This window comes from Dipodomys merriami, unplaced genomic scaffold (genome assembly GCF_024711535.1).
Source record: "Dipodomys merriami isolate MVZ:Mamm:240054 unplaced genomic scaffold, mDipMer1.0.p SCAF_467, whole genome shotgun sequence".
NCBI classification, from domain to species: domain Eukaryota; kingdom Metazoa; phylum Chordata; class Mammalia; order Rodentia; family Heteromyidae; genus Dipodomys; species Dipodomys merriami.
This window is the reverse complement of record NW_027206032.1, coordinates 46,619-70,363: the sequence shown is the minus strand read 5'-3', so window position 1 is coordinate 70,363 and position 23,745 is coordinate 46,619. Positions and strand designations below refer to the sequence as shown.

Genomic DNA, 23,745 nt, shown 5'->3' with positions numbered 1-23,745 from the left:
CAGTCCTCGGGTTTGAACTCAGGGCCTGGGCACTGTCCCTGAGCTTTTTGCTCAAGGCTAGCACTCTACCACTGAAGCCACAGAGCCACTTCCAGCTTTTTCCATTTATGTGGTGCTGAGGAATTGAACCTAGAGCTTCATGCATGCTAGACAAGCATTCTACCATGGAGTTACATTCCCAGCCCTTCTCACTGGTTTGTTTTGCATTTCTAGGAACATAACAGATAGCAAAGCCTCCATTAGGGGCAAGGATCATGCTTGAGGCCCTGAGACACCCCTATACAGATAGCCCTGGACTGTTGGTCATCAAAGGCCCTGTGTGGGCTGAGATTTCTGGAAGGTCTGAGGCCTCACAGAGGCTGGGAGGACCCTAGTGAACACTGTGTGATTTTTTTTGTTTGTTACAGATGTGCATGGCCCCTCTGTAGCCGGTGACTGACCTTACTTCCGGAGTCCTTGTTTCCACATTCCCCTTTATCGTACCACCATTTGCTTTTCAGCTTGTCTAAGACGCCTTGCTCACTGAGTTTCAAAACCGCTAGGTTTACGGGACCTCTTCAACCAGGGGGGAGGGGGGAAATAACATAAATAACATTACCAATGTTATTTTATGTTATTCAGCACAGACAGTATGCATTCAGATCATTCATTTGAATCAGAAAGAGCATAATATGCACTGACAAAGTGATACTCTAGAATATTCCTTCTGACCCCGCCCCACTGTGTCACTGGCCCACCCAACACACTCACACAGTTCGTTCCTCTAGAGCATAGCAAGATGAGTATCACTAGGATCATTTTCAGTAACCAGCAACATCCACCATCGATTGCTGATGATATTGACTGAAGTCCAGCGGCCATGGGTACCTGGGGACCTTCTCTGTCCACAGGCTCCCTGGCTGCTACGGGCTCAGCTTTGAAGTATATCTCAGGCTGCTTCCATGTCTACAATCTAGAGCATGTCCTTTACCAAAAAGCCAAAAAAGAGAAAAAAAGAAAACAAAAACAAGGACTGCCCATTGTACATATATTCTGCCCTCCATAGGAGATGGAGCATTACTAGCCAAAGAAGATGCAGGCACAATGTTCTTCTATTGTAATGAGTGGACCAGGATGAGCTACTGGGATTCTGGGAAATGGAGGTATACCAGAAGTCCCTTTGAGATAGTAGTCGATGACAATGTTTTGCTGCTCCTTTCACTCCTTTGAGAGGCTTCCTTTTGGAATGGATGATGATTATTATTGTTGTTGTTATTACTATTTTTCTTTTGTTTTTTGGTGCTAGGAAGCATATGACAGATGTTGGTATCAGAGTTGCTGGTTACTAGCCATGCTGGTTTATACCCACTAGTTTTTTTTTTTTTTTTTTTTTTTTGGTTTATATATTTTTTTTCTTACTGGGGCTGACCTTGGAATCACCTCCCCCGCTGCCGCATTCGCCCTTGTCGTACCACCATTTGTTTTTCAATTTGTCCAAAAGCCCCTGCTCGTTCAGTTTTAACACTGCCAGGTTTACTGGATTTCTTTAAAAACGAATAAATAACACTCGATGAGTAACAGGTGGAGAACACTCAGCAAGTCACGTGACCCAAGGGATGGGTGAATCAACCCCATTGCCCAGTTTGCAAGGTTGCCCTTTGACCTGAGAGGTTGCCCCCCCCCCACTCACCACCATGGGTGTGGTTTCTATTCTTTCCTTTCTACTGGAAAGAGAGGTCCATTTTGAGCTAGTTTTAGAACAGCTCAATCTTTGGAAAGCAATAGCCCAAATGGTATTGCTTTCTGGGTTGATTTTCTGGTCCTTTTGCTTTCTTTTTTCTTTGCAAAATGGATTTTTACAAGGACCCAAACAGGAAGTAGCATGATTGGTCAATATCAATAGCCTAATATCAAAGGAATTATCACTTGGTGAAGTAGGGGACTGGGAAGGCAGCTGGCTCACCCCTTCCTGAGTGTTTCTCACATCACAGACGACAGAGAGAGAGAGAGAGAGAGAGAGAGAGAGAGAGAGAGAGAGAGAGAGAGAGAGAGAGAGAGAGAGAACAACATAATTGGCATTCTATTCATTAAATCTCTCACACTCACATACGCACACACATACATACACACAAAAAGAATTAGGCAAATTTCAGGAAAACCTAGGAAGTAGAAAAAGACAAAATCAGATTCAGAGGTCATTAAACACTTTAGACATTTCAGGACAAGGGGAAACAAAATCAGCAAAAGGCCATGGTTGACTCTTCTTCTTTGTTTTTAATCTGGGACTTTTGGAGCAATCTGAATTTATTGATGTGACTGCTATTTAGGGTTAAAAGAGAAAAGCCAGAAAGGTTATGGAGTCCTTCAGTAGACAGCTTTGGAGACCACAGACAAACCTGTGCCAGGAGTGAAATGAGTATTTAGTAGATCCTACAGATGGAGTTTCTGGTTACATGATGAAAATATGTACATATGACATATCCAGGGACCATCTGCAGGGGCCAAAGGAAACCATCTTAATGTCCATTGTGATCAATCCCTATGTCTGTCCTGCTCAAGGGTTGCTAAATGGCTACATGCATATGATTAGCTGGGCTTGTCACCTCATCTTTCAGGGCCACCTATTGCTATGTAGACGTTCTAATTTCCCACCTACCTACTTTTCTGGAAGAATTTCCCTGACCATAGTATATCCCCTTCAGCTTAGGCTCAATTCTGTACTTAGCTAAGGTGGATTCATAGGCCTCTGTGAAGCCATGCTGAGAGGAAGGAGAGTAATTTGTCCATGGTAGGCAATAGGGGACATGGATGGGGAAGACACAAAGACTATCAAATCCAGCCTTGACTATTGGCCTTTTACCCTGATCCTTTTACTGTTGTTTTCCGATTTCTATTCCATGTCATGCTTCATGGGCACTGTTCCTGTGCTCCTTTTACTCAAGGCTAGTGCTCTACCACTTCGAGCTACAGCACCACTTCTAGATTTTACTGTGATGAATTGGAAATAAGAGTCTCACAGTCTTCCTGAGTACCTAGGATGACAGGCGGGAGCCACCTGTGCCTTGGCTATGGTAGACATTTTTTTTAAATTTTTTATTGCCTTTCTTATTTGCTTGTTTTTGAAAGAATGAAACTGTGGCTATGTGGTGAATCTAGTGTGAAAAGAAGCGTGTTGAATGCTTTCCTGAGAATCAGGTTTGACTCACAGGAACTCTGTTTACTACAGCCATTACCTTTTATTTATGGGTGCAGATTGCTGGGCAGCTAACTAGACTGTGGCATATGCATCCCCAAAGGCAAGAGAAAGCGAATCTAAATGCTGCTTGCTGCCCGGAAAGGAGTTCATATTTATGATTTCCCCACACTCAGAGTTTAAATGTGGCCATTTTCAAGCTAGGAGAACCATTTCCATGGACAGAGTCCCACATGCACTTTAGCTCTTTAGATACCATCACAGACCAAACTCACAAAATGAAAAAGAAAAACAAACATCCACAACAATACCTAAACCTCAAAAACAAACAAAAAACACAACCACTACCATCACCACCAATGAAACCCCCCCCCCCCCCCATAACCAAAATCCAAATGTTTCTTGGGCTTGAGTCACTAACTAAAAGGCTTTGGTTGTTGTGGGTCAATCAAAGGTGATTGGATGCTGATGCCACAATACACAGCCTTTGCTTAGGATTGAGACTGTTTGCTTTTTCTTTCTCCTCTATGTTTCCATTTAAGGCAATGTAGGTAGCAAATCTCATATAGGAAATGGGAGAATATCTATGCAGGGACGAAAAAAGAACCGGACCCAGTAGGAGACACACTGGAGAGATTGAAATGGTGGTATGAAAATGTTGTGGTGTCAGGCGCCGGTGGCTCACGCCTGTAATCCTAGCTACTAAGGAGGCTGAGATCTGAGGATCACAGTTCAAAGCCAGGGCAGGAAAGTTCATGAGACTCTTATCTCCAGTAAACCAGAAATGGTGCTGTGGCTCAAGCGATAGAGCACTTGCTTTGAGCTGAAGAGCTGAGGGATAGCACCCAGGCCCAGAGTTCAAGCCCCACGACTGACAAAACAAAACAAAACAAAACAAAAAAGGTTGTGGCCTCTAAGTTCTTAATTCTTCTTTGCTGTGAACGCTGAGATCACTTTTCTGTCTTCAAAAAGAAAAAAAAAAAAGCTTTTCTGTTTATTCTGCTCGGGTATAGAATCCAGTTTGGGGTTAAGAGTGTGAAGAGGTGTTCAAAGTTTAAAAAACAACAACAACAGATAGAAAGCACTCCATGAGGGACTGGCAAGGGTTGTAGGGTAGGAGTTTGTTTTTCCTTGAATTGGTGGGCTCATGAGCTCACAGTGGAGGGTGGAGGGGCGAATGAGGAACTGAGAGGATATTGTATGTTCCCCCAGGAGATGCTCTGAACTCAACTGATCTCTTTTGCTCAAATGTCCTAGATGACTGCGTCTGACAGCCAACTATCTTCAAACATACGGTCAGTTCTCTGGAGCAGAGAAGATGCTTTCTGATTTTGAAGATCTTTTCTCTGAGCCGGGGTCAAAGTTCAAATGGCAATGTTTGCCTAGTGAGTGTGAGGTCATGAATTCAACCTCCAGTACTGCTCTACCCTTCACCTCCACAAACAAAGACTCGAGGTACTACAATGACTACAGGGTGTTCTATAGAGTGAAGGAATGTTTGAATTTTTTTCCTAGTCAGGTAAATGAATGAACAGATGAATAGACAACTTAAATGTAACTATCACCTATGTATCCATAACTCAGTTCTTTGGTAAACTGTCTGAAATTGTGTGTGTGTGTGTGTGTGTGTGTGTGTGTGTGTGTGTGTGTGTGTGTGTGTGTGTGTGTGTGTGTGTGTGTGTGTGTGTGTGTGTGTGTGTGTGTGTGTGTGTGTGTGTGTGTGCCAGTCCTGGGGCTTGAACTCAGGGCCTGGGTGCTATCCCTGAGCTCTTTTGCTCAAGGCTAGCACTCTACAACTTGAGCCATACCTCCAATTGTGGCTTTTTTTTGTGTGTGTGTGGGGAAAGATGGTTAATTATAGATAAAAGTCTAACGTAACTGCCTTATCTGGCTTCTAACTATAATCCTCAGATCACAGCCTCCTGAGTAGCTAGGATTACAGGCCAGAGCTCCACCACTTGAACCACAGCTCCATTTCTGTGGTTAGCTGGAAATGAGTCTCACAGACTTTCCCTGCCTGGGCTGGCTTTGAATTGTGATCCTCAGATCTCAGCTTCCTGAGGAGCTAGGATTATAGGCATGAGCCATGGACACCTGGCATTATTGGGGATTTCACAAGAAAGAAGTTGAAAGTAAGCAAAGACACAGGGTCCTTGGCTCAGTGGAGTTAAAAGTTCTCTTGCAGAGAGTGGGATGTGGCCCAGGTACTCTATTAGGCACTTTGCTGCTTTGATTTTCTTAATACCCTCACCCCGGTTTACCTCTTAGTTTGGCTACATGTATTCTACAAATGCATAGCCTGCCTGAGGGTAAATGCAATGATGTGAGAGTAAGGTGCATGTGCATAACCACTGTGGGTTGTAAAACCCAATGACCAAGAAACACATCTTCTCTGCCAGTCATTTCAAAAGACAAGTTTACGACTGGAAAGTAATGAAGAGTCAAGCAGGTTATTCCCTCCCTGCCTCCTTCCTTCCTTCCTTCCTTCCTTCCTTCCTTCCTTCCTTCCTTCCTTCCTTCCTTCCTTCCTTCCTTCCTTCTTTCCTTCCTTCCTCATTTCCAGTCCTTGCTTCCACCTCTTTTCCTTCTTTGAGATAAAAATGTTGGTACTCAAAGCATGGTCATTTTGACTATTCTGGCTTGGGTTAATTGCCACATCCTAGGTGCTGTCCAGGAGATCCATCACATTCTAATCCAAAGCCATTACTAATTGATAGTGATAAGAGACTGGGAGAAAAGGTTCTATGCAATATGTCCAAAAGCAAAGTTAAAGAGATATACATTTGACTTCAAATGGGTCCCTTTAAAAAATACTCTTAAAAATACCTTTAAAAATATTGTTGGTGGTGGTATTTGTGTTTGTTTTCTTCTGAGGAGGAGGCGAAGAAACCAAGGGAGGAAGGGTAAACAAATGCAATTGTGCTATTCGAATAACTATGTGGAAAATTAACTAAGCAACTTGTGGGCAGGGATAGGAAGGGGAAACTGGGGGAAAGCAAAGGAAGGGGTTACATTGTCCAAAACAAAAAAGAAATGTACTCATTACCTGACTTATGACACGGTAACCCCTCTCTACAACACCTTAATAGCAACAATAAAATTATAATAAATGTATTTTCCTGTCCAAAAATACTACATTAAAAAACAAACAACCCCTCCCTGGGGGGAGGCAGGGCTTCTGGAGAACAAGCAAAACAAAATAAAACAACAAATTGAGTGGAACCAGGTATGATTCAGCTGGGCAGAGTTAGAAGCTCAGACAGATGTCCAGAAGATGCTTTGGGGTTGAGGATTCAGGAAGGCCAATAACCACAGATACAACCATCTGCATGGTGCTAACTCCTCTAGAGGGCCAGAGCCTGTGGCCTGGTCTTCAGCCATGAAGCTGATGGCTCCATGTGGCCCTGGAATAATTATCTTTGCAGACCTTGGCCGGAAGGGAGGGCTAGGAATTCTTGTAAGCCAGTCTCCAAGATCTCTTTAAATATATGAGCTTCCAGGGTGTCTGACTTGGTACTCTGAAAAAGCTCTGGAATCAGGTACTTATGGGAAAATTAAAGTCAGAAGGATCCATTCCAGATGGTTTTAGCTGTGTTTCAGCATAAGGAAATTCTACGGCTAGAATGTCGGGATCCAATTATCCATACATCCATTCAAATTCAAGCATCTCAGGTGTGTGGGATGAAAATGACCCCTGAAGTTCTACCTGGCTATCAGTGACACGCTTTGCCTCTTCTCTCCCAAAGGCAGATTGGATTTTAATCAGGCCAGGCATCTAGGCCTCAAGTTTTTTCTCCACCTAGCATTCCCCTTGCTGGCACCCATGTGCTTCCTTTGTGCTGTTTTGTTTAACTTCTCACTCAAGAACTGCTGGTTCTTCTATGGCCCTCTTGTTTTCCTTGCCCTTGCTCTTGACCTTGAACGCTGCACTTCTCTTCAACCTCACCTTAAAACTTCCCTAGCCCCTGGCAGTCAGTTCATTTGTGTCATCTCCTATTATTTTGTGTGTCTTGGTTTCAGTCTTCAGCTTGATCATATAAGGTTTTGGGATTAAAGCTCTGAGGATGGAACTTTTGATGTCTTTTAAGACAACTCCCCAACAGTATTTAAGAGGGCCACCTAAAAAAAATCGTGTACTGTACTAGGTAGGAATTGTAAGAATGAACAAGAAATGATCAGTCTCAGTCTTAAAGAGGCATATAGTTCTAGTGTGGGAGGTAGAAAAGTTTCTCAAAAGTTCACAGAAGAGGGCTGGGAAGGTGGCTCAGTGGTAGAGCACTTGCCTTGCACGCATAAGGCCCTGGGTTCAATTCCTCAGCACCACATAAGCAAAAAGAAAAAAGCTGGAAGTGGTGCTGTGGCTCAAGTGGTAGAGCGCTAGCCTTGAGCTGAAGAGCTGAGGGACAGCGCCCAGGCCCAGAGTTCAGGCCTCACGACCGCCCCCCCCCCCAAAAAAAAAAAAGTTCACAGAAGATTGCATCTGATTTTAAAATAAAAGAATCAGCGGGGTACTGATAGCTCACACCTGCCACCTTAGCTACTCAGGAGGGACTGAGATCTGAGGATCACTGTTTCAAAGCCAGCCTGTGCAGGAAAGTCTGACATTCTCTTTTTTTTTTGGTCGGTTGTGGGGCTTGAACTCTGGGCCTGGGCACTGTCCCTCAGCTCTTCAGCTCAAGGCTAGCACTCTACCACTTGAGCCACAGTGCCATTTCCGTTTTTTTTTTCGGATGGCTTATTGGAAATTAGAGTCTCACAGACTTTCCTGCTTGGTCTGGCTTTGAACCGAGATCCTCAGATCTCAGCCTCTTGAGTAGCTAGGATTACAGGCGTAAGCCACCAGTGCCCGGCTGTGACATTCTTATCTCTGATTAAAGCACCAGAAAACCAGAAGTGGAGTTGTGGTTCAAAGTGGTAAAGTTCTAGTCTTGAAGAGAAAAGCTCAGGGGCAGTACCTAGGCCCCTCTGAGTTCAAGCTCCATGACCATCAAAAAGAAAGAAAGAAGGACAGAAAGAAGGAAAGAAAGAAAGGAAGAGAAAAAGAAAAAAGGGAATTGTAGAAACACCAACTATGAAGACAGATTACTTCTGATCGTGAATGGGAGCTAGGGGCGTTTTAGGACTATGGTGTTAACAAGTGAAATCAGAAGCTCAGAGCATAGAGAGAATAGTCTTTCTAGGGCTAGGTTGTCTGGGAGACGAAGTCAACAGCTACTGCATACAAATAATGAGAATCCTTGAAAGCAATACTCAAAGGGGATAGGGAAGGCCTTTCAGCAGGGAGAAGCTTTAGATCAGTAGTCTATCTGTACCAACAGAGAGCAAATGATGCAATCCTAAATAAATCTAATAGCCTCTATGAGAGGAACAGATAGAGCCAATGCTTATAATCCTGGATTTAGGGATGATGGAGAAAAAAAAATGACTTCAGTACAGATAGGGTTTATATGAAAACTTAGGGTTCACAGTTAGTGAAAAAAGGGTTTGATTTAGTCTCTGAATGCCACAAGGCAGAAGATCAAAGAGAAAAATCTACACACACAGATTGCTGTTCATGCCAAGTACTGTTGGATCACACCTGGAATCCCAGCTAATGGGAGGCTGAGATCTGAGAATCAAGGTTCAAAGACAGCCCAGGCCAAAAGCCCAACGTGGAGGTGTGGCTCAAGTATAGAGTGCTAGCTCTGAGCACAAAAGTCAAACAAGAGCTATCTTAGCCCCGTTGAAAATATGTAGCACATTTTGCATAAAAGGTAGGAGTTTGGTCCCACACTGTCAGAGAAAACATGGAATGAATGAATGAACTAGATAAAAAATTGGGGATTTGGTCCATGGATTCAGAAAGCCTAGTCCAATGAGGGGCTAATATGTGGCCAAATTTTCATTCATCAAGGAAGCAATAAGGAAAAATTAAATAAGCTAAACTTTTCCCACTTGAGCCCACGAGTCCTTTATGTGAAATTGATCACTGATCATTTAAAATGTTAACTTATTCTTTCTTTATTAAATTGTACTTTAAAAAGATCGTGATTTTAATTTAGCTCCTTGGCATTATAAAACATTGTGAAGTATTTCTACCCCATCTTTTTTTTTTTGGTCAGTCTTAAGGCTTGAACTCAGGACCTGGGTGCTGTCCCTGAGCCTCTTTGTGCTCAAAGTGGCTCTACCACTTGAGCCACATTGCCACTTCTAGTTTTCTGGTAGTTAATTGGAGATAAAAGTCTCACAGACTTTCCTACTTAGGCTGGCTTCGAACTGTGGTCCTCAGATCTCAGCCTCCTGAGTAGCTAGGATGACAAGTGTGAGCCACCAGCACCAGGCTGGACTTTTTATGTGTGTGTATGAGACTGTACTTATTCATGTACAGTAATTTGGGTACCACTGGACTTGTAGGGGAAGATGCATGAAAGGAGTTTCCATTCATTCCAATAAAGGGGAGAGGAGTTATCTATGAGTGAGACTTGAAAATATTTGAGAGAGAATTTTGAAAGGGGTGACATGGATCGAGATGTACTGTGTTCATAAGCTGCTTTGTTGCATGGTGACTCCATTGTACAAACTAAAGATAATAAAAATATTAAAAAATAAAAATATTTAGGAAGAGCCTTGTGCTGGTAGTTCACACCTGTCATCCTAGCTACTCAGGAGGCTGAGATCTGAGGACTAAAGTTTGGAAGCCAGCCTGGACAGAAATGTCTGTGAGGCCCTTCCTTCCAATGACTATGAGATAAAAAGCCGGAAATGAAAGTGTGCTTCAATGATAGAAGGCCAGACTTGAGCAAAACAGCGAAGGGAAAGTTCAAAGCCCTGAGTTCAAGTCCCAGTATTTCCATAAACAAAAAAAAGCAAGAACATCATCAACAACAAGAAAAACAGCAACAATGACAGCAACCCCCCCAAAAAAGAACCCCCGAAACCAAAAACACCCCAAAGATCATTTAGGGGACCTGTTAAGGATGAGAAATCCCTTGCACCAGATTAAATATCTATATATAAATGAGCTTATTCCTTCTAATACTTCCTTCTATGTTTTTGGAGTGTTCAGGAGCCAAGGACAGGTCTTTGTCCTTAGATTTCTTCCTCAGCCTTTGTCCAGACTAGGGTTGGAGAGGGTATTCTGCTGAGGATGGTTTTCTGTGCACCAGTCCTGGGATTTGAATTCAGGACCTGGGTCCTGGCACTGTTCCTGAGCTTTTGTGCTCAAGGCTAGCACTCTACCCCTTGAGCTACAGCTCCACTTCTGGCTTTTTTTGGTGGTAAATTGGAGAAAAGAGCCTTACTGACTTTCCTGCCTGGGGCTGGCTTCAAACCATGATCCTCAGATCTCGGTCTCCTAAGTAGCTACAACTACAGGCCACCAGTGCCTGGCTTTGCTGCGAGTTTTGAAGAGCAAGGTTATTTGGATGGGATTTTTTTTCCTGATTCTTTGCTGGGATAAAGCAAGGGCTGTTTACTGGATATGAAAACCAGAGCATCAGCAAGAACCAACGCTTGTTCTCCCTACCATAGCGGAGGGAAGTGGCAGGGAGTATGATGGGGTTGGATGGAGGAGGGTCCTGGACATCATCCACGCAATCACTTCCCATTTAGACAATGGCCTCAATGTCCCCTTCCAGCTCTACATTAGCAGCTGTGGATCATGGAAAGTAAACTGAGAAACTCTCAAGAATGAGTGAAGAGCTGAAGGTTCACAGGATTCTGATGTGGCTTAAAGTGGTGAATGGAGATGTGGGAGAGATTACACAGTAACCCAACAGAAGGGAGAAAAAGAGTCAATGGGGTTTTCCAGGACACTGGATTGAAATGCAAACACCCTTGGGTCTTTTTTAAGGAATGCAGGTAGAATCAAAATTCCTTCCCCTGTGCCCATTTCCAGGTGGAAATGCTCCTCTTAGGAGCATACTTAAGGAACAAGTCTGTGGTCCACAAAGAATCAATGTTGATGGAGAATAGTCCACTGGAAGACACAGACTTACTTTTGCTTTCTAACTGTACAAAATAGCACAAATAAATTGTGTTGCTTAAAAAAAGGGAAGAAAAAGAAAAAGAAAAAGCAGCCAAATATCAGTTCTCATACTTGTAATCCTATTTACTCTGGTAGCTGAGATCTGAGGATCGTGGCTCAAAGCCAGCCAGGCAGGAAAGTCCATGAGACTCTTATTTCCAATGAACCACCAGAAAACTGGAAGTGGCGTTGTGGCTCAAGTGGTTGAGCACTAGCCTTGAGCTCAAAGAAGCTCAGGGGACAGTGCCTGGCCCTGAGTTCCAGCCCCAGGATGGAAGAAAGAAAGAAAGAAAGAAAGAAAGAAAGAAAGAAAGAAAGAAAGAAAGAAAGAAAGAAAGAAAGAAAGGAAGGAAGGAAGGAAGGAAGGAAGGAAGGAAGGAAGGAAGGAAGGAAGGAAGGAGAAAGAAAGAAAGAAAGAAAGAAAGAAAGAAAGAAACAAAGAAAGAAACAAAGAAAGAAACAAAGAAAGAAACAAAGAAAGAAACAAAGAAAGAAAGACCACAGAGCATTGAGTTAGAGGAAAGAATATGAGGATATAGGAGCTGAATCTCTTAATAACGTGTGATCATATCTATGGGCCATCACGTAACCATAGCTGGGGAGATCAGGTCACTACAGTTTATCCAGAACTTTCTTGGTTTTAACCCTGTAAGTGGCATATCCTAGAAAAATCCCTTCCAGCCCAAGCTGATCAAGACACTTGATAACACTGATGGAAGCTCCATTTTCTCATCTGTAACATGGGAATATTATATACGCCTGCTTCAGGTCCCCATTGTGCAAGAGTCGAAAGGGATGACTGTGGAAAGTGACTTGATGCTATCTTGGAAGGGAGGCTGGCGGCTGGATCAGAACAAGCTATACACAGCACACTTTGTCACTTGGTGACACTAGTTAATTTATAGGCCTCTCAAATATATTCCTCTCCACAAATCTCCCTACAATGACCCAAAGCAGAATGCATGAAGCCTTCTTTTCTTGTCTAGTCCTGCCTATCCTTGCACACCCCATAACAGTAAACATACCATTCCACATCATCCATCCTCACTCTTTAAACCAATCTGAGAGCTCTTTATTATCAGAAGCCCTGGGCACTCGGCCCCGAAAGCAAACACAGCTTGATTGAGGGTTGTGGAAAAGAAGAAGCAATTTTCTAAATTTGGCAGAGATTACTTGCATTTCCCCCTTCCCCGAAACTGCACACTAACATGACATGGAGCCATCAAGTGTGGCTTCACACTCTACACATGCCCCCTTCCCCCCGCCCCCCCACTCCCTGACAAATTCCTGGCAGGTAGAGACAGCATTTTCCAGGCTCATCTGATCCTTAGCCTTACTCCATATTGTGAGAAGCAGGTGTCAATGGCTCCTTTGCAGCTCACAGTAAAGCACATCTGGTCCTGCTTTGTGGAGTCATTTGTCAGCAGCAGCTGGCAAGCAGGTCTGTGTTAGATACCTTGGGGATGCTCCACAAAAGGGTGGGAGGGGGAACTGTCCTCCTGATGAATGGATGAATGGAGCCACCATTCAGGATAAGAGCCAGCCCACTGGGCTCAATGCAGATGCTTCTTTCAGTGAAAGGAAGGAAAGCAGGGCTAGTTCTAAAGATGAGGCCATGGGAAGGCAGATGTCAGTGTAAGCAGTATGCTGGGCAGGCCAATAGGGTCAGAATAATGGAGAATTATCCCCAGTAATAGAAACTACTGAGCAAGAGAAGGAAATTCTTTTTTTTTTTTTTGAGTGTGTGTGTGTGTATAATATTTTAATCAGAATGTCCCTCTCTAGCTGCTTTCTCTTTCCTTATCCTTAGCCCCTACTGATCAATAGAGTTGAAATATATTTCAAAATTATTTGCGATAGCTTGGTATTAATGGCTCATGCCTGCAAAACCCTACCTACTCAAGAGACTGAGATCTAAGGATCATGAGTTAAAGCCAGCCCTGGCAGGAAAGTCAATGAGACTCTTACCTTCAATTAGCCACTAAAAACCAAAACAAAACAGGGAGTGGTGCTGTGGCTCAAATCATAGAGTGCTAGTCTTGAGCACAAAAGCTCAGGGACAGTGTGCAGACTCTGAGTTCAAGCCCCGGAAGTGGTATGTATGCACATGTATAGACACACACACAGACACACACACTATTTGCTTTCTATGTTCCTTTAATCCTCTTCCTAATAAAATAATCCCATAGTTAGAATTATGTTTTATGTGTATATGTCTCTATAAATACATATCTATGTATATAAACACACAGATATATCTGCATGTTTATATATATATGTACATATATTTATGTACATATGTACATACACATAAATATAAATATACATGTTTGTATTTATGTACATATCCAATGTGTGTCCTTTATGTCTGGCTTCTACAAATAAGAAAAAAAATGAGAAATTTGGCTTTCTGAACTTAGTTCATTTTCCTCAATATGCTGTTCTTCAATTCCATCCATTTCTCTTGCAATGACATGTTCTCAGTTTCCTTTTTCTGATTGTATTTTTATTATATTTAAGTAGTCATACAAAGGAGTTATCTTTCAACAAATCTGTAAGTACAATGCATTTTTTTTGGCAGTTTTGGGTTTGAACTCAGGGCCTGGGCACTGTCTCTAAACTTCTTTTGCTCAAGGCTAGCACTCTACCACTTGAGCCACAGCACTACTTCTGGCTTTTTCTGTGTATGTGGTCCTGAGGAATTGAACCCAGGGCTTCATGCATGCTAGGAAAGCATTCTACCACTAAACCACCTTTCCAGCCACACAATGCATCTTAATTGATGTCACCCACTCATTACTCTCCCCATCCCCTCTACTTCCCTCAGTTTTCTTCATTTCTTAGGCTATGTGTTGAATTTTATGACTACATTCTCCCACTCCTTTCCTCTCTTCATTCTTCTACCCTTTTCCCCTTCACCTCCCCACCACCTTTCAAGTTCCAGTTTTCTGGCATTCATTTTGTTGGACTATGAGTTAAGTTTATTTTAATTTTTTAAAATTGTACCGATCATGGGGCTTGAACTCAGGGCCCGGGCACTGTCCTTGAGCTTTTGTGCTCAAGGCTGGCACCCTACCACTTGAACCATAGCTCTACTTTTTGGCTAGTGAAATGGAGATGAGAGTCTCACAGACTTTCCTGCCTGGGATGGCTTTGAATCGCAGTCCTCAGATCTTTAGCCTCTTATGTAGCTAGGATTACAAATGTGAGCCACTGGTGCCCAGCTGTGAGCTAGTTTTTCTAAGGAATTACACCATTTGAATTCTCCCTTGCAAACTCCATACTTTGATTACTACATTTGTATGCATTTGCATGCATGCAACCTTGTATGTGTTTACTTATACACTTTATAACTTAGTTCTAGCTTTGGCCTATGAAGGAGAACGTGAGTCTTTTGTCAAAAGAAGGATATTCTGACTTACTCCAAGACTGACACTGTTTCTTAACTATTCCACTCTCCTCTCATTCCCCCTTTTACCCCAATGTACAGCTCCTTACCTTTCACTTGGACAGCTCTACTTATATCTATCTTATTTTTTGGGCTGTGGGGCTTGAACTCACTGGGTACTGTCCCTGAGCGCTTTTGCTCAAAGCTAGTAGCATTCTACCACTTGGAGCCACTTCTGGTTTTCTGGTGGCTAATTGAAGATAAGAGTCTCACAGGGGCTGGGAAGGTGGCTCAGTGATAGAGCGCTTGCCTTGCATGCTCAAGGCCCTGGGTTCAACTCCTCAGCACCACATAAGCAAAAAGAATAAAGCCGGAAGTGGCACTGTGGCTCAAGTGGTAGAGCGCTAGCCTTGAGCTGAAGAGCTGAGGGACAGCGCCCAGGCCCAGAGTTCAGGCCCCACAACCAGACCCCAAAAAAAGAGTCTCACAGACTTTTCTACCCAGATCTCCTAGATCTTCTGAGTAGTTAGGATTACAAGTATCAGCGCCATCAGCACCCAGCTACAAAGTGAGAATTCTTAGTGGCAACTGTTTCACTCTTGTGAGCATTATCTAAATCATAGAATGCATATAAAGAACTGCCCAATAAATAGGAATTCTAATTATTATTAATCCTAGTGATTGTTCGATCATCTTATTTCTTGGAGTTTTTGTCTGCACTCATAACTTTATTAATGATGAGAAAAACCACATAGGACTCCCTGATGCTGTTCACTCATTTTATCACCTATTTAAAATTAATTAAAAATTATAATAATTATTTGTGTGTATGTGTGTGTGTGTGTGCGCGCGCGTGTGCGTGTGTTTGTGCTGGTACTGGGGCTTAAACTCAGGGCCTTGTGCTCTTGCTTCGTGTTTTGGCTCAGACTGGCACTCTACCACTTGAACCACGCTGCTTTTCCCTCTTCACTCATTTTCTTTACCAGGCTCCTGGGACTATTTGGCCTTCTGTTCCTTGAAATGAATAATGATAATCCTGGAAATGACAAAGTCATAACGTACTCATCCTTGCTCTCTTTAAGAGTACTTAACTTGGCATTTGGAAAATAAGATCCTCGAAAGGTTGACAGAATTAATACGATCATGGCTACAAACTTCCATCTGCTACCTTTAGAATGTTTATTGTAGCTGCCAAGCAGATGCATGGATTGGACGTCAGTTGGTTTAATTTTGTTGTATGGTATATATAGTAGGCCACTATTTTTCTACTTTGCATGAATTAGACTGAGCAGAAGCAGCAAATGACTTGGTAATGTGTTTATAAAGATCCCACGCACGTGGAAGCTGGCCGGATGACAAGGGATGTGACAAGCAATCATTAGGGCTTTCTGGCCTACTAAATTCTCTCTGAGGTTCTTTGGGACAATTGGCTTCTCGATTCACTGAACTGTGTCTGGAAATTTCTTCTTCCTCCTCAAGGGAGAAAGAAAGCATAGGGATGGGGAAAACTCGTCATGTTTATAGGTCACAAACAGACTGGTTTGACTCGTGCTGTGGATTTGTCTAGGTAAACACTTCTCCAAAGAAGCAAATTAATTTTTATGGGGCTGAAGAATATGATTGAGAGGTCATTATGTTTGGCCGGTGCTTGTACTGAGGAAGGATGGATAATAACACGTAAATTTCCAGGCCTGATTTTCTTTTGTCTGGGATTCTTTTTTTTTCTTTCTTTTTGTTTTTTTGTTTTTTTTTGGGTCTGGTCATGGGGCCTGAACTCTGGGCCTGGGCGCTGTCCCTCAGCTCTTCAGCTCAAGGCTAGCGCTCTACCGTTTGAGCCACAGCGCTACTTCCGGCTTTTTTCTTTTTGCTTATGTGGTGCTGAGGAATTGAACCCAGGGCCTCATGCATGCAAGGCAAGCATGTTACCACTGAGCCACCTTCCCAGCCCCTTGTCTGAGGATTCTGTAGGTCTATCCCATGACAAAACATAGCTTTGCTTTCTGAGGGTGTTTCTTTCTTTTTGCTGGTCTTTGGGCTTGAACTCCTTGGGCCTGAGAGTTGTTCCTGAGCTTCTTTTTTTGCTCAAGGCTAGTGCTCTGCCACTTGAGACACAGCTTCACTGCCAGCTTTTTCTATAATTAATTGTAATCTCATGGATTTTCCTGCTCAGGCTGGCTTCAAACTGTGATCCTCAGATCTCAGCCTCTTGAGGAGCTAGGATTACAGACATAAGACACGGACACCTGGCCTCGGTGAAGGTTTTACCTAGACTTTTCTGCCTTTGGGTTTATGGATGAATTCTGGATGGGTATCAGAAACATTCTTTCGTTCATTGTGTGTACAAGGAACTCAAGCCACATGTTTGAACATCTATCTTGAAGTTTGCATCTCATTTCATGTTGAGTGTGATCGGTCTCAGAGAAAGTAATCATCCCTAATTTGGTAGAGAACACCCTCAAAATAGAACAGATGGTTAGCCATGAGCAGAATGGAAAAGTAGGAGTGAGTGAAGAAAAAGATTCAGATTCAAGAATTGCTCACATTTGAGTGAGGAACACAGCTCAAAGAGTGCTTACTTAGTATGCACAAGGTCCAGGTTCAAGCCCTAGTACTGAAAAATACACAATTCCCTTGTGCTCTGAACTCTGATATAGAGTTCACAAATGATTCATCTTACTCCTAAGGCAAATTTGAAACATTTAGAGTAAGATCTCACTTGGAAGAGGAGAAAACAAAGCTTCAGAGATGTTAAAAAAAATGATCGTTAACATTTCTTAGTCACTGTACTATGTTCCAGATTCTGTGCTAAGTGCTCTGTATTATTTTGGGGGGGGGTCACTTAACAAATATTTAAATAAGTGCTAGAGTTCTTTCCTGTTTCTATCTTCTCTGAAAGCTTAGGGAGGTGAAGGAACTTGTCCAAGACAGTTTTGCTTTAAACTAGCAGACATTGAAATCCTACTCACTCTGACTTCCGGGTTGTAGCCATCAATTACTGGTCTGAAATGTTGCTTGTTACTTTCCCAAGGTTTCCAGGGTTATAAATATGAGAGGAAAAGTTGGACTCAGGACCGATCAACACCCAAGCACACTGGCTTTCCAAATCCACAAATCTCAGAAACTATGTGAATGAGTAACACATCCTTCTTGCTCCTGGTTTACCTTTGTATTCTCTGGTAGCTACCTTCTGCTAAAAGCTACCCCCCCCAAAAAAAAAAGAAAAAAACAAACCAAACCCAAAACTTAGTTGAGTCTGAAATAAAGTCACTGGTGAGAGAGGGTTAATTTTTTTTTTAAAGGAGCTGCTATTTTTGACAGGGGCGGCCTCTTAAAAGAAAGCAACATACAATTTGTAAATCAGCAGGCAAAAGCAGTGCTTTCATTGGCAAAGCACAGCTCTCTCACTTCTGTAAAAGCTATTCATTTCCTGTGTTGTTCATCTCTTCAGAGCCGTCCTCACCTCCTCATGCTTGCCACCTTCTTCCCTTCTCTCTCTCTCTCTCTCTCTTTAACGTGTGGCTTGGCTGTTGATGAGTGCTCAGCCAGGCGTGCTAAAATTGGAGCTATCACAAGAGAAAATGCACATTTGTAGGTGTGGTTTCCCTAGAATCCCACAAAACATATCGTCACGATGGAGCTCCTGTGGAACTAACTTGGACTCTAGAGGTACCAGACATCTCATGTCCCTGATGCATTCCTTCCATGCTTTGAGGATGATGTGTTAAAATGGGCAAAGGCAGTGTTGGGTAGCTACGCGTGTTAGCTCAGTGGTGAGGGCATGGGAACAAAATGGAGGTTTCAGAGTCATGGTTTGTGACTCCACTCAAATTACTTTGAGCATCAGAGCAAAGTACTGTCTCGCTAAATCCTTGGGTTCCTAACATGTGACAAGACAATGATTATGTCCACATACATGTTAAGATGAAGGGAGGATGGGTGCTTAAACATCCACAGTATACTGAAGGCACTGGTGAGAAATGGATATGATCACCCATAGGTATAATCAGCCCCCACCTAATAATTATCTATCTATCTATCTATCTATCTATCTATCTATCTATCTATCTATCTATCTATCTATCTATCTATCTATCTATCTATCTGTCAGTCCTGGGGCTTGAACTCAGGGCCTGGACACTATCCCTGAGCTCTCTTTTGCTCAAGGCTAGCATCTACCATTCTGAGCCTCTTGTGGTTTCCTGGTGGTTAACTGTAGATAAGAGACTCATGGACTTTTTTCTCTGGGCTCAAAGCCATGAGCCTCAGATCTCACCCTCCTGAGTTGCTAGGATTACAGGCATGGGCCACAAATGCCTGGCTCAATACTGTGTGTGTGTGTGTGTGTGTGTGTGTGTGTGTGAGTATGAGTGTATATAATGGTACCAGAGTTGAACTCAGGGCCTCATGCTCTCAATTTTGCTTAAGGCTGGAACTCTACTACTTGGGCCACACCTCTACTTCTGCCTTATTTTGCTGGTTAGTTGAAGAGTTCTATGGATTTTTCTACCAGGGTTGGCTTTGAACTGTGATCCTCAGATCTCAGGCTCCTGAGTAGTTAGGATTATAGGTGTTGAGCGACCCAGCATGTTTTTATTAATTGAAAGAAATTAAAAGCATATCGAGTTTTGGAAATCATAAAAATCTTTTGGGGGTGTTTCGGGTTCAATCTGTTAGAGGCAAGTGAGCAAGGCGGACAGTGATACTGTCTGAAACCTGTGACACTGGCTGAAACCTTGCCCCCTTTGTGGTGATCAGGCCAAACATCTGCCTCTTGGATGGCTCTGATCTTGGAGTAGATTTGTAAATCAATACGTTAGTGGTGCAGAATGGAGACAAAGATTTCCTTAGGAATTGGAGGCAAGGCAGATAACATCCCTTTGTGGAATCTCAGTTAATCAATTTCCATACTGGTTGGATGGATCTAACATTGTGTGAGAGATGTCCATGTGCTGTTTATATAAGGTAACATGAGCTCTAGAAGTATCTGGGATGGCCAGTGATGAATAAAGGTTAACCAGTCTTACCATCCCCACCACTGGAATGCTACGAGAAGCCCTTGCCAACTAGTCTGCCTGGATTTTGACACTGGACTATTGCTCTACACTGTCCATAATATACCAACCATCTGACTGGAGAAAGTTCTGTGTCAATGCACGTGCACATTTAGAAACACATGTGAACGACCACCCATGCGCTCGCACGCACGGTTCCTCCCCCCCACCCCCTCCCCGCTCCCTTGCTTTCTCTCCAGCTCTTCTGAGGAAGGCAATGTGAATCCATCCTCTTTGCTCAGAGGGCTGTTGTTTCTGATCAGGCATGACCCAGGTCACAGAGTTCATGAGGTTACCATGACAACAAGCATCTCTAGCTACTCATCAGGGACAAATCATTTCCCAGTACTGTGTGTATCTACCCTGAACCAGTATGACAGGATAAGAAGAGGGACGGCTACTTGTGAGAGAGTAGGGATGGAACAGGAGGGGAGAAAATATTAGTATTTTATTTTGTGCTGTTAGCATGTTCTTGGTGGGAGAGGATTGTGAGTTGTTCTCAGAGTGAGACACTTTATATTTAGTATGGCTGATGTGTGCAAGGAGTGAGATTAAGGGGTGGGATTCATGGATTTCTGATCAACACATTTGGTTTTGCCAAGAAAGAAAAATAAATATTTGGTTCCGAAATGACTTTGTACAAGGGCTGCTGGATAGACAATGAACGTTAGTTGGTACACACTGTGGCAGCAACTTTATGCAATTTATCAAATGTTGTCAAGGCAACTTTACAGAATTATTATTATTATTATTACTATTATTTTGTGCCGATACTAGGAGTTTAGTTGAACTCAGGGGCTTCATGGTCTCGCTTAGCTTTTTTACTCAAAGCTGATACTCTATAGCTTGAACCACACTTCATTTCTAGCTTTTTGCTGGTTAACCGAAGATAAGCATGTCTTGGATTTGTCTGCTGGGGCTGGCTTTGAACTGTGATGCTCAGATCTCAGACACAAGAGTAGTTTAGGATTACAGGTTTGAGACATGAGTGCCCAGCTCAGAATCACTGTTATTCCAAGTTTTTAAAAATTATTATTATCATTATTATTATTATTTTCTTAGTGCTGGTCCTAGGGCTTGAACTAAGAGCTTAGGCGCTGTCCCTGAGTCTTTTTTTTTTCTTCTCAAGGCTAGCACACTCTACCACTTAAGCCACAGCTCCACTTCCGAATCCAGTTTTACAAATAAGAAAACAGGCTTGTGAAGTTCTAGCTTTCTTAATCAGCAGGGACAGATTGGTGGTGCAATAATGGGCCTTACACCTAAAGTGAGGTCATCTGATACCCTTCCATTTAAGTGACCTGCTTTTCCCTCCTTTTCCTGCACTGTCTCTTCACCCCACCTCTGCATCTCTCTTCCTTATTTCTATTTCTCCTTCCCCAATAGACTTCTGTCTAGTTAGAGCAAAGTCCTTTGTGAACCTGCACAAATGGTACATTTCTAGATCCCATCTTGAATAATCTGATCATTAGAGAAAACTTCAGGAATTAGAATCTAAGAGCGGCCATTTAAATCAGCTTCGAGGTAAGATTAATAACACATTAAAATTAGGAGATGATTAATTTTTTTCCCTTTGGCCAGATGCCAATCTAGGCTAATAGCTCTTAGTAAATATTTTTTTTCTGCATCAGGATATGTGAAGAGAGAAAAATATATTAAATGGGAATGACAGCAAGAGTAAACTGTTGTGACCAATTTTGACCTCTCCTGTCCTCTCTTCTCTTTTCTCCTTTCTTCCCTTTCCCACACCCCTTTCTTTCCTTCTTTCCTTCCTTCCTTCCTTCCTTCCTTCCTTCCTTCCTTCCTTCCTTCCTTCCTTCCTCCCTCCCTCCCTCCCTCCCTCCCTCCCTCCCTCCTTCCCTCCCTCCCTCCCTCCCTCCCTCCCTCCCTCCTTCCTTCCTTCCTTCCTTCCTTCCTTCCTTCCCCAGTACTGAGTCTTGAATTCAGGGCCTGGGAGAGATGCTCTACCACTTGAATTCTAGCTTTACTTCCAGGTTTTTGCCATTTTTTTTTTTGCTAGTTAAATAGAGATAAAAATCTCACAGACTTTTCTGCCTGAGCTGGCTTTGAGCCAAGATCCTCAGACCTCAGCTTTCTGAGTAGCTAAGATTACAAGTGTGAGCCACTGGTGCCTGCCTGCCTAGCTATGTTATATTGAAAGAAGAAGAAGAAGAAAGCGGAAATAGGCAAGGTAGAGTCAATGTAGCAGAAAGTGGGCAAAGTTGGTTGACAGCTTCCTCAGTGGTATACAGTACTAGGAAGACAACACACCTCCCACCAATTTTTCTTTTAAGTCAGAAGTAAAACTAAGGTGGCAAAATTATTGTTTGGGCCACAACCCCATATCTTCCCTTTCCTGTCCTGGCTACTCTTAGTCGTTATCTGGTTAGTTCTTGAGCAAGCACATACAGCTCTCCAAAAGCTTATAGCAGCAGACTAATTTACAAAACTCCCAAGCTGCAAAGTGAAGACTCTGACACAGGCTACCATGTCTCCCCTCCATCTATATCCCATACTAATCTGGACCATGACCATTGTCTCCTATGAAGAACATGACAGTGACCTTCAAATGACCTCTGTGCCCATGATCCTCCTCTCTGGGATCCACAGGAGAGACACACACTGCTAGGTACATAATGGAAGTCAGACTCAAAGTCCCACGTTGTCAGTGGAGAATACTGAACATTCATACTTTTGTGGCCACCACAAATTGTTTCTACTCTTGAATACATTCTCTCATTCACCTGGACTGACCCCTTGTTTGTTCTGGTAAAGAAGCCCCATGTTTCATTACCTCTGCATTTCCCACTCTGTCCTTTCTCCCACTCTTCCAAATGTCATCCTTCAGAAAGACTTCACACCCATGTTACCAAGGCCAAACAAAACAAAACAAAACAAAAAACCTGGGAAAATCCCCTCAGTCAAACATTGACTCTCTTCCCTTTAGGATTTGACTTTCTTTTTTCTTTCTTTTTTTTTTTTTGGTTGGTTGTGGAATTTGAACTCAGGGTCTGAGTGCTGTCCTTGAGCTCTTTTGCTCAAGGCTAGCACTCTATCATTTTGAGTCACAGCCCCACGTCCAGTTTTCTGGTGGTTCATTGGAGATAAGAGTCTCAGAGACTTTCTTGCCTGGGCTGGCTTTGGAATGCAATCCTCAGATCTCAACCTCCTGAATAGCTAGGATGACAGGGCATGAGCCCCAGTGCCCAGGTAGGGTTTGATTTTCTTATGGCATTCTAAAGTAGCAGGCATTTCTGTGACTTTGCTCATGTGCTGTGCTAGAGTCTATCTATCCTGTGGAGATCAGGGTTCCCTGTCACTCACCACGTCTGTCTACCTGGCTATGCACGGCGCTTTGTGATGAGAAGGTATGTAGCAGGAGATCTGGTTTTTACTCCTTTCTCAGTGCCTCTAACCACTAAGGTGCATTATACTCCTACCCCCTTGGCCCGTACATCTGGCATGGACAAAACTCAGGACAGAAGACAAACACAGCATGATCACAGGGACCAGAGAAGAATTCATGTAACCAGAGTCCCAGTTAAAGACCAGACTTTGGCCAATGTCCTGACTAGGGTATAACTCAGTAAATCCAAGCAACTCCTGGTGGATGGATTATGAAAGAGAACCATTTGCTAACATTTTAGGTTATAAAACAGGCCATATACCCTTCAAGAGAAAATTGGAACGTATCTTCTCTAACAGGAGATAGTATTCATCATAATAAAAAAGATTTAGACCAGGAGATACAGTTGGCTGGCAATAAAAGGCCCAACAGATCATAATTAGCGGATCTACCAGTTACCTGTTCCTAGTGATTGGCATTGGCTATACAGGTCTTTAGCTACAACCTAAGGGTTTCTGAAACATTAACTCAGACCCTTGCCCAATTCTTCACATGCAGTGACAGCCAAAAACCAGCATCTGTTGCAGAGAAACACCACCGTCCAAGTGGCAAATCATGCATTGAACCACCTTTCTTCTTTAGACTATTTGTTTCCAGAGCAGAAGAGAGAAAATTTGTTTTTGCCACTAACAGTCTTTTATTGGTCTGTGGGGATGGTGGCTTGCTTTCTGCCAAGTAGAACTGGCAAGTTTTAGAGGAATCGTTGGGCCTGAGATACCTGAG

General features: G+C 42.9%; 1 protein-coding gene across 1 annotated transcript in view; it reads right to left on the bottom strand.

The window, feature by feature from the left end:
- Nucleotides 1–23,745, bottom strand: part of LOC138808678 (glutamate receptor 1-like) — a gene marked incomplete at its 5' end in the record, with an annotated part of 72,177 nt that overhangs the window by 19,643 nt on the left and 28,789 nt on the right. The window contains one exon of the mRNA XM_069994921.1: nt 1,409–1,523. Coding sequence (XP_069851022.1) covers nt 1,409–1,523 — 115 coding nt within the window. The remainder of the gene's footprint in view (nt 1–1,408; nt 1,524–23,745) is intronic.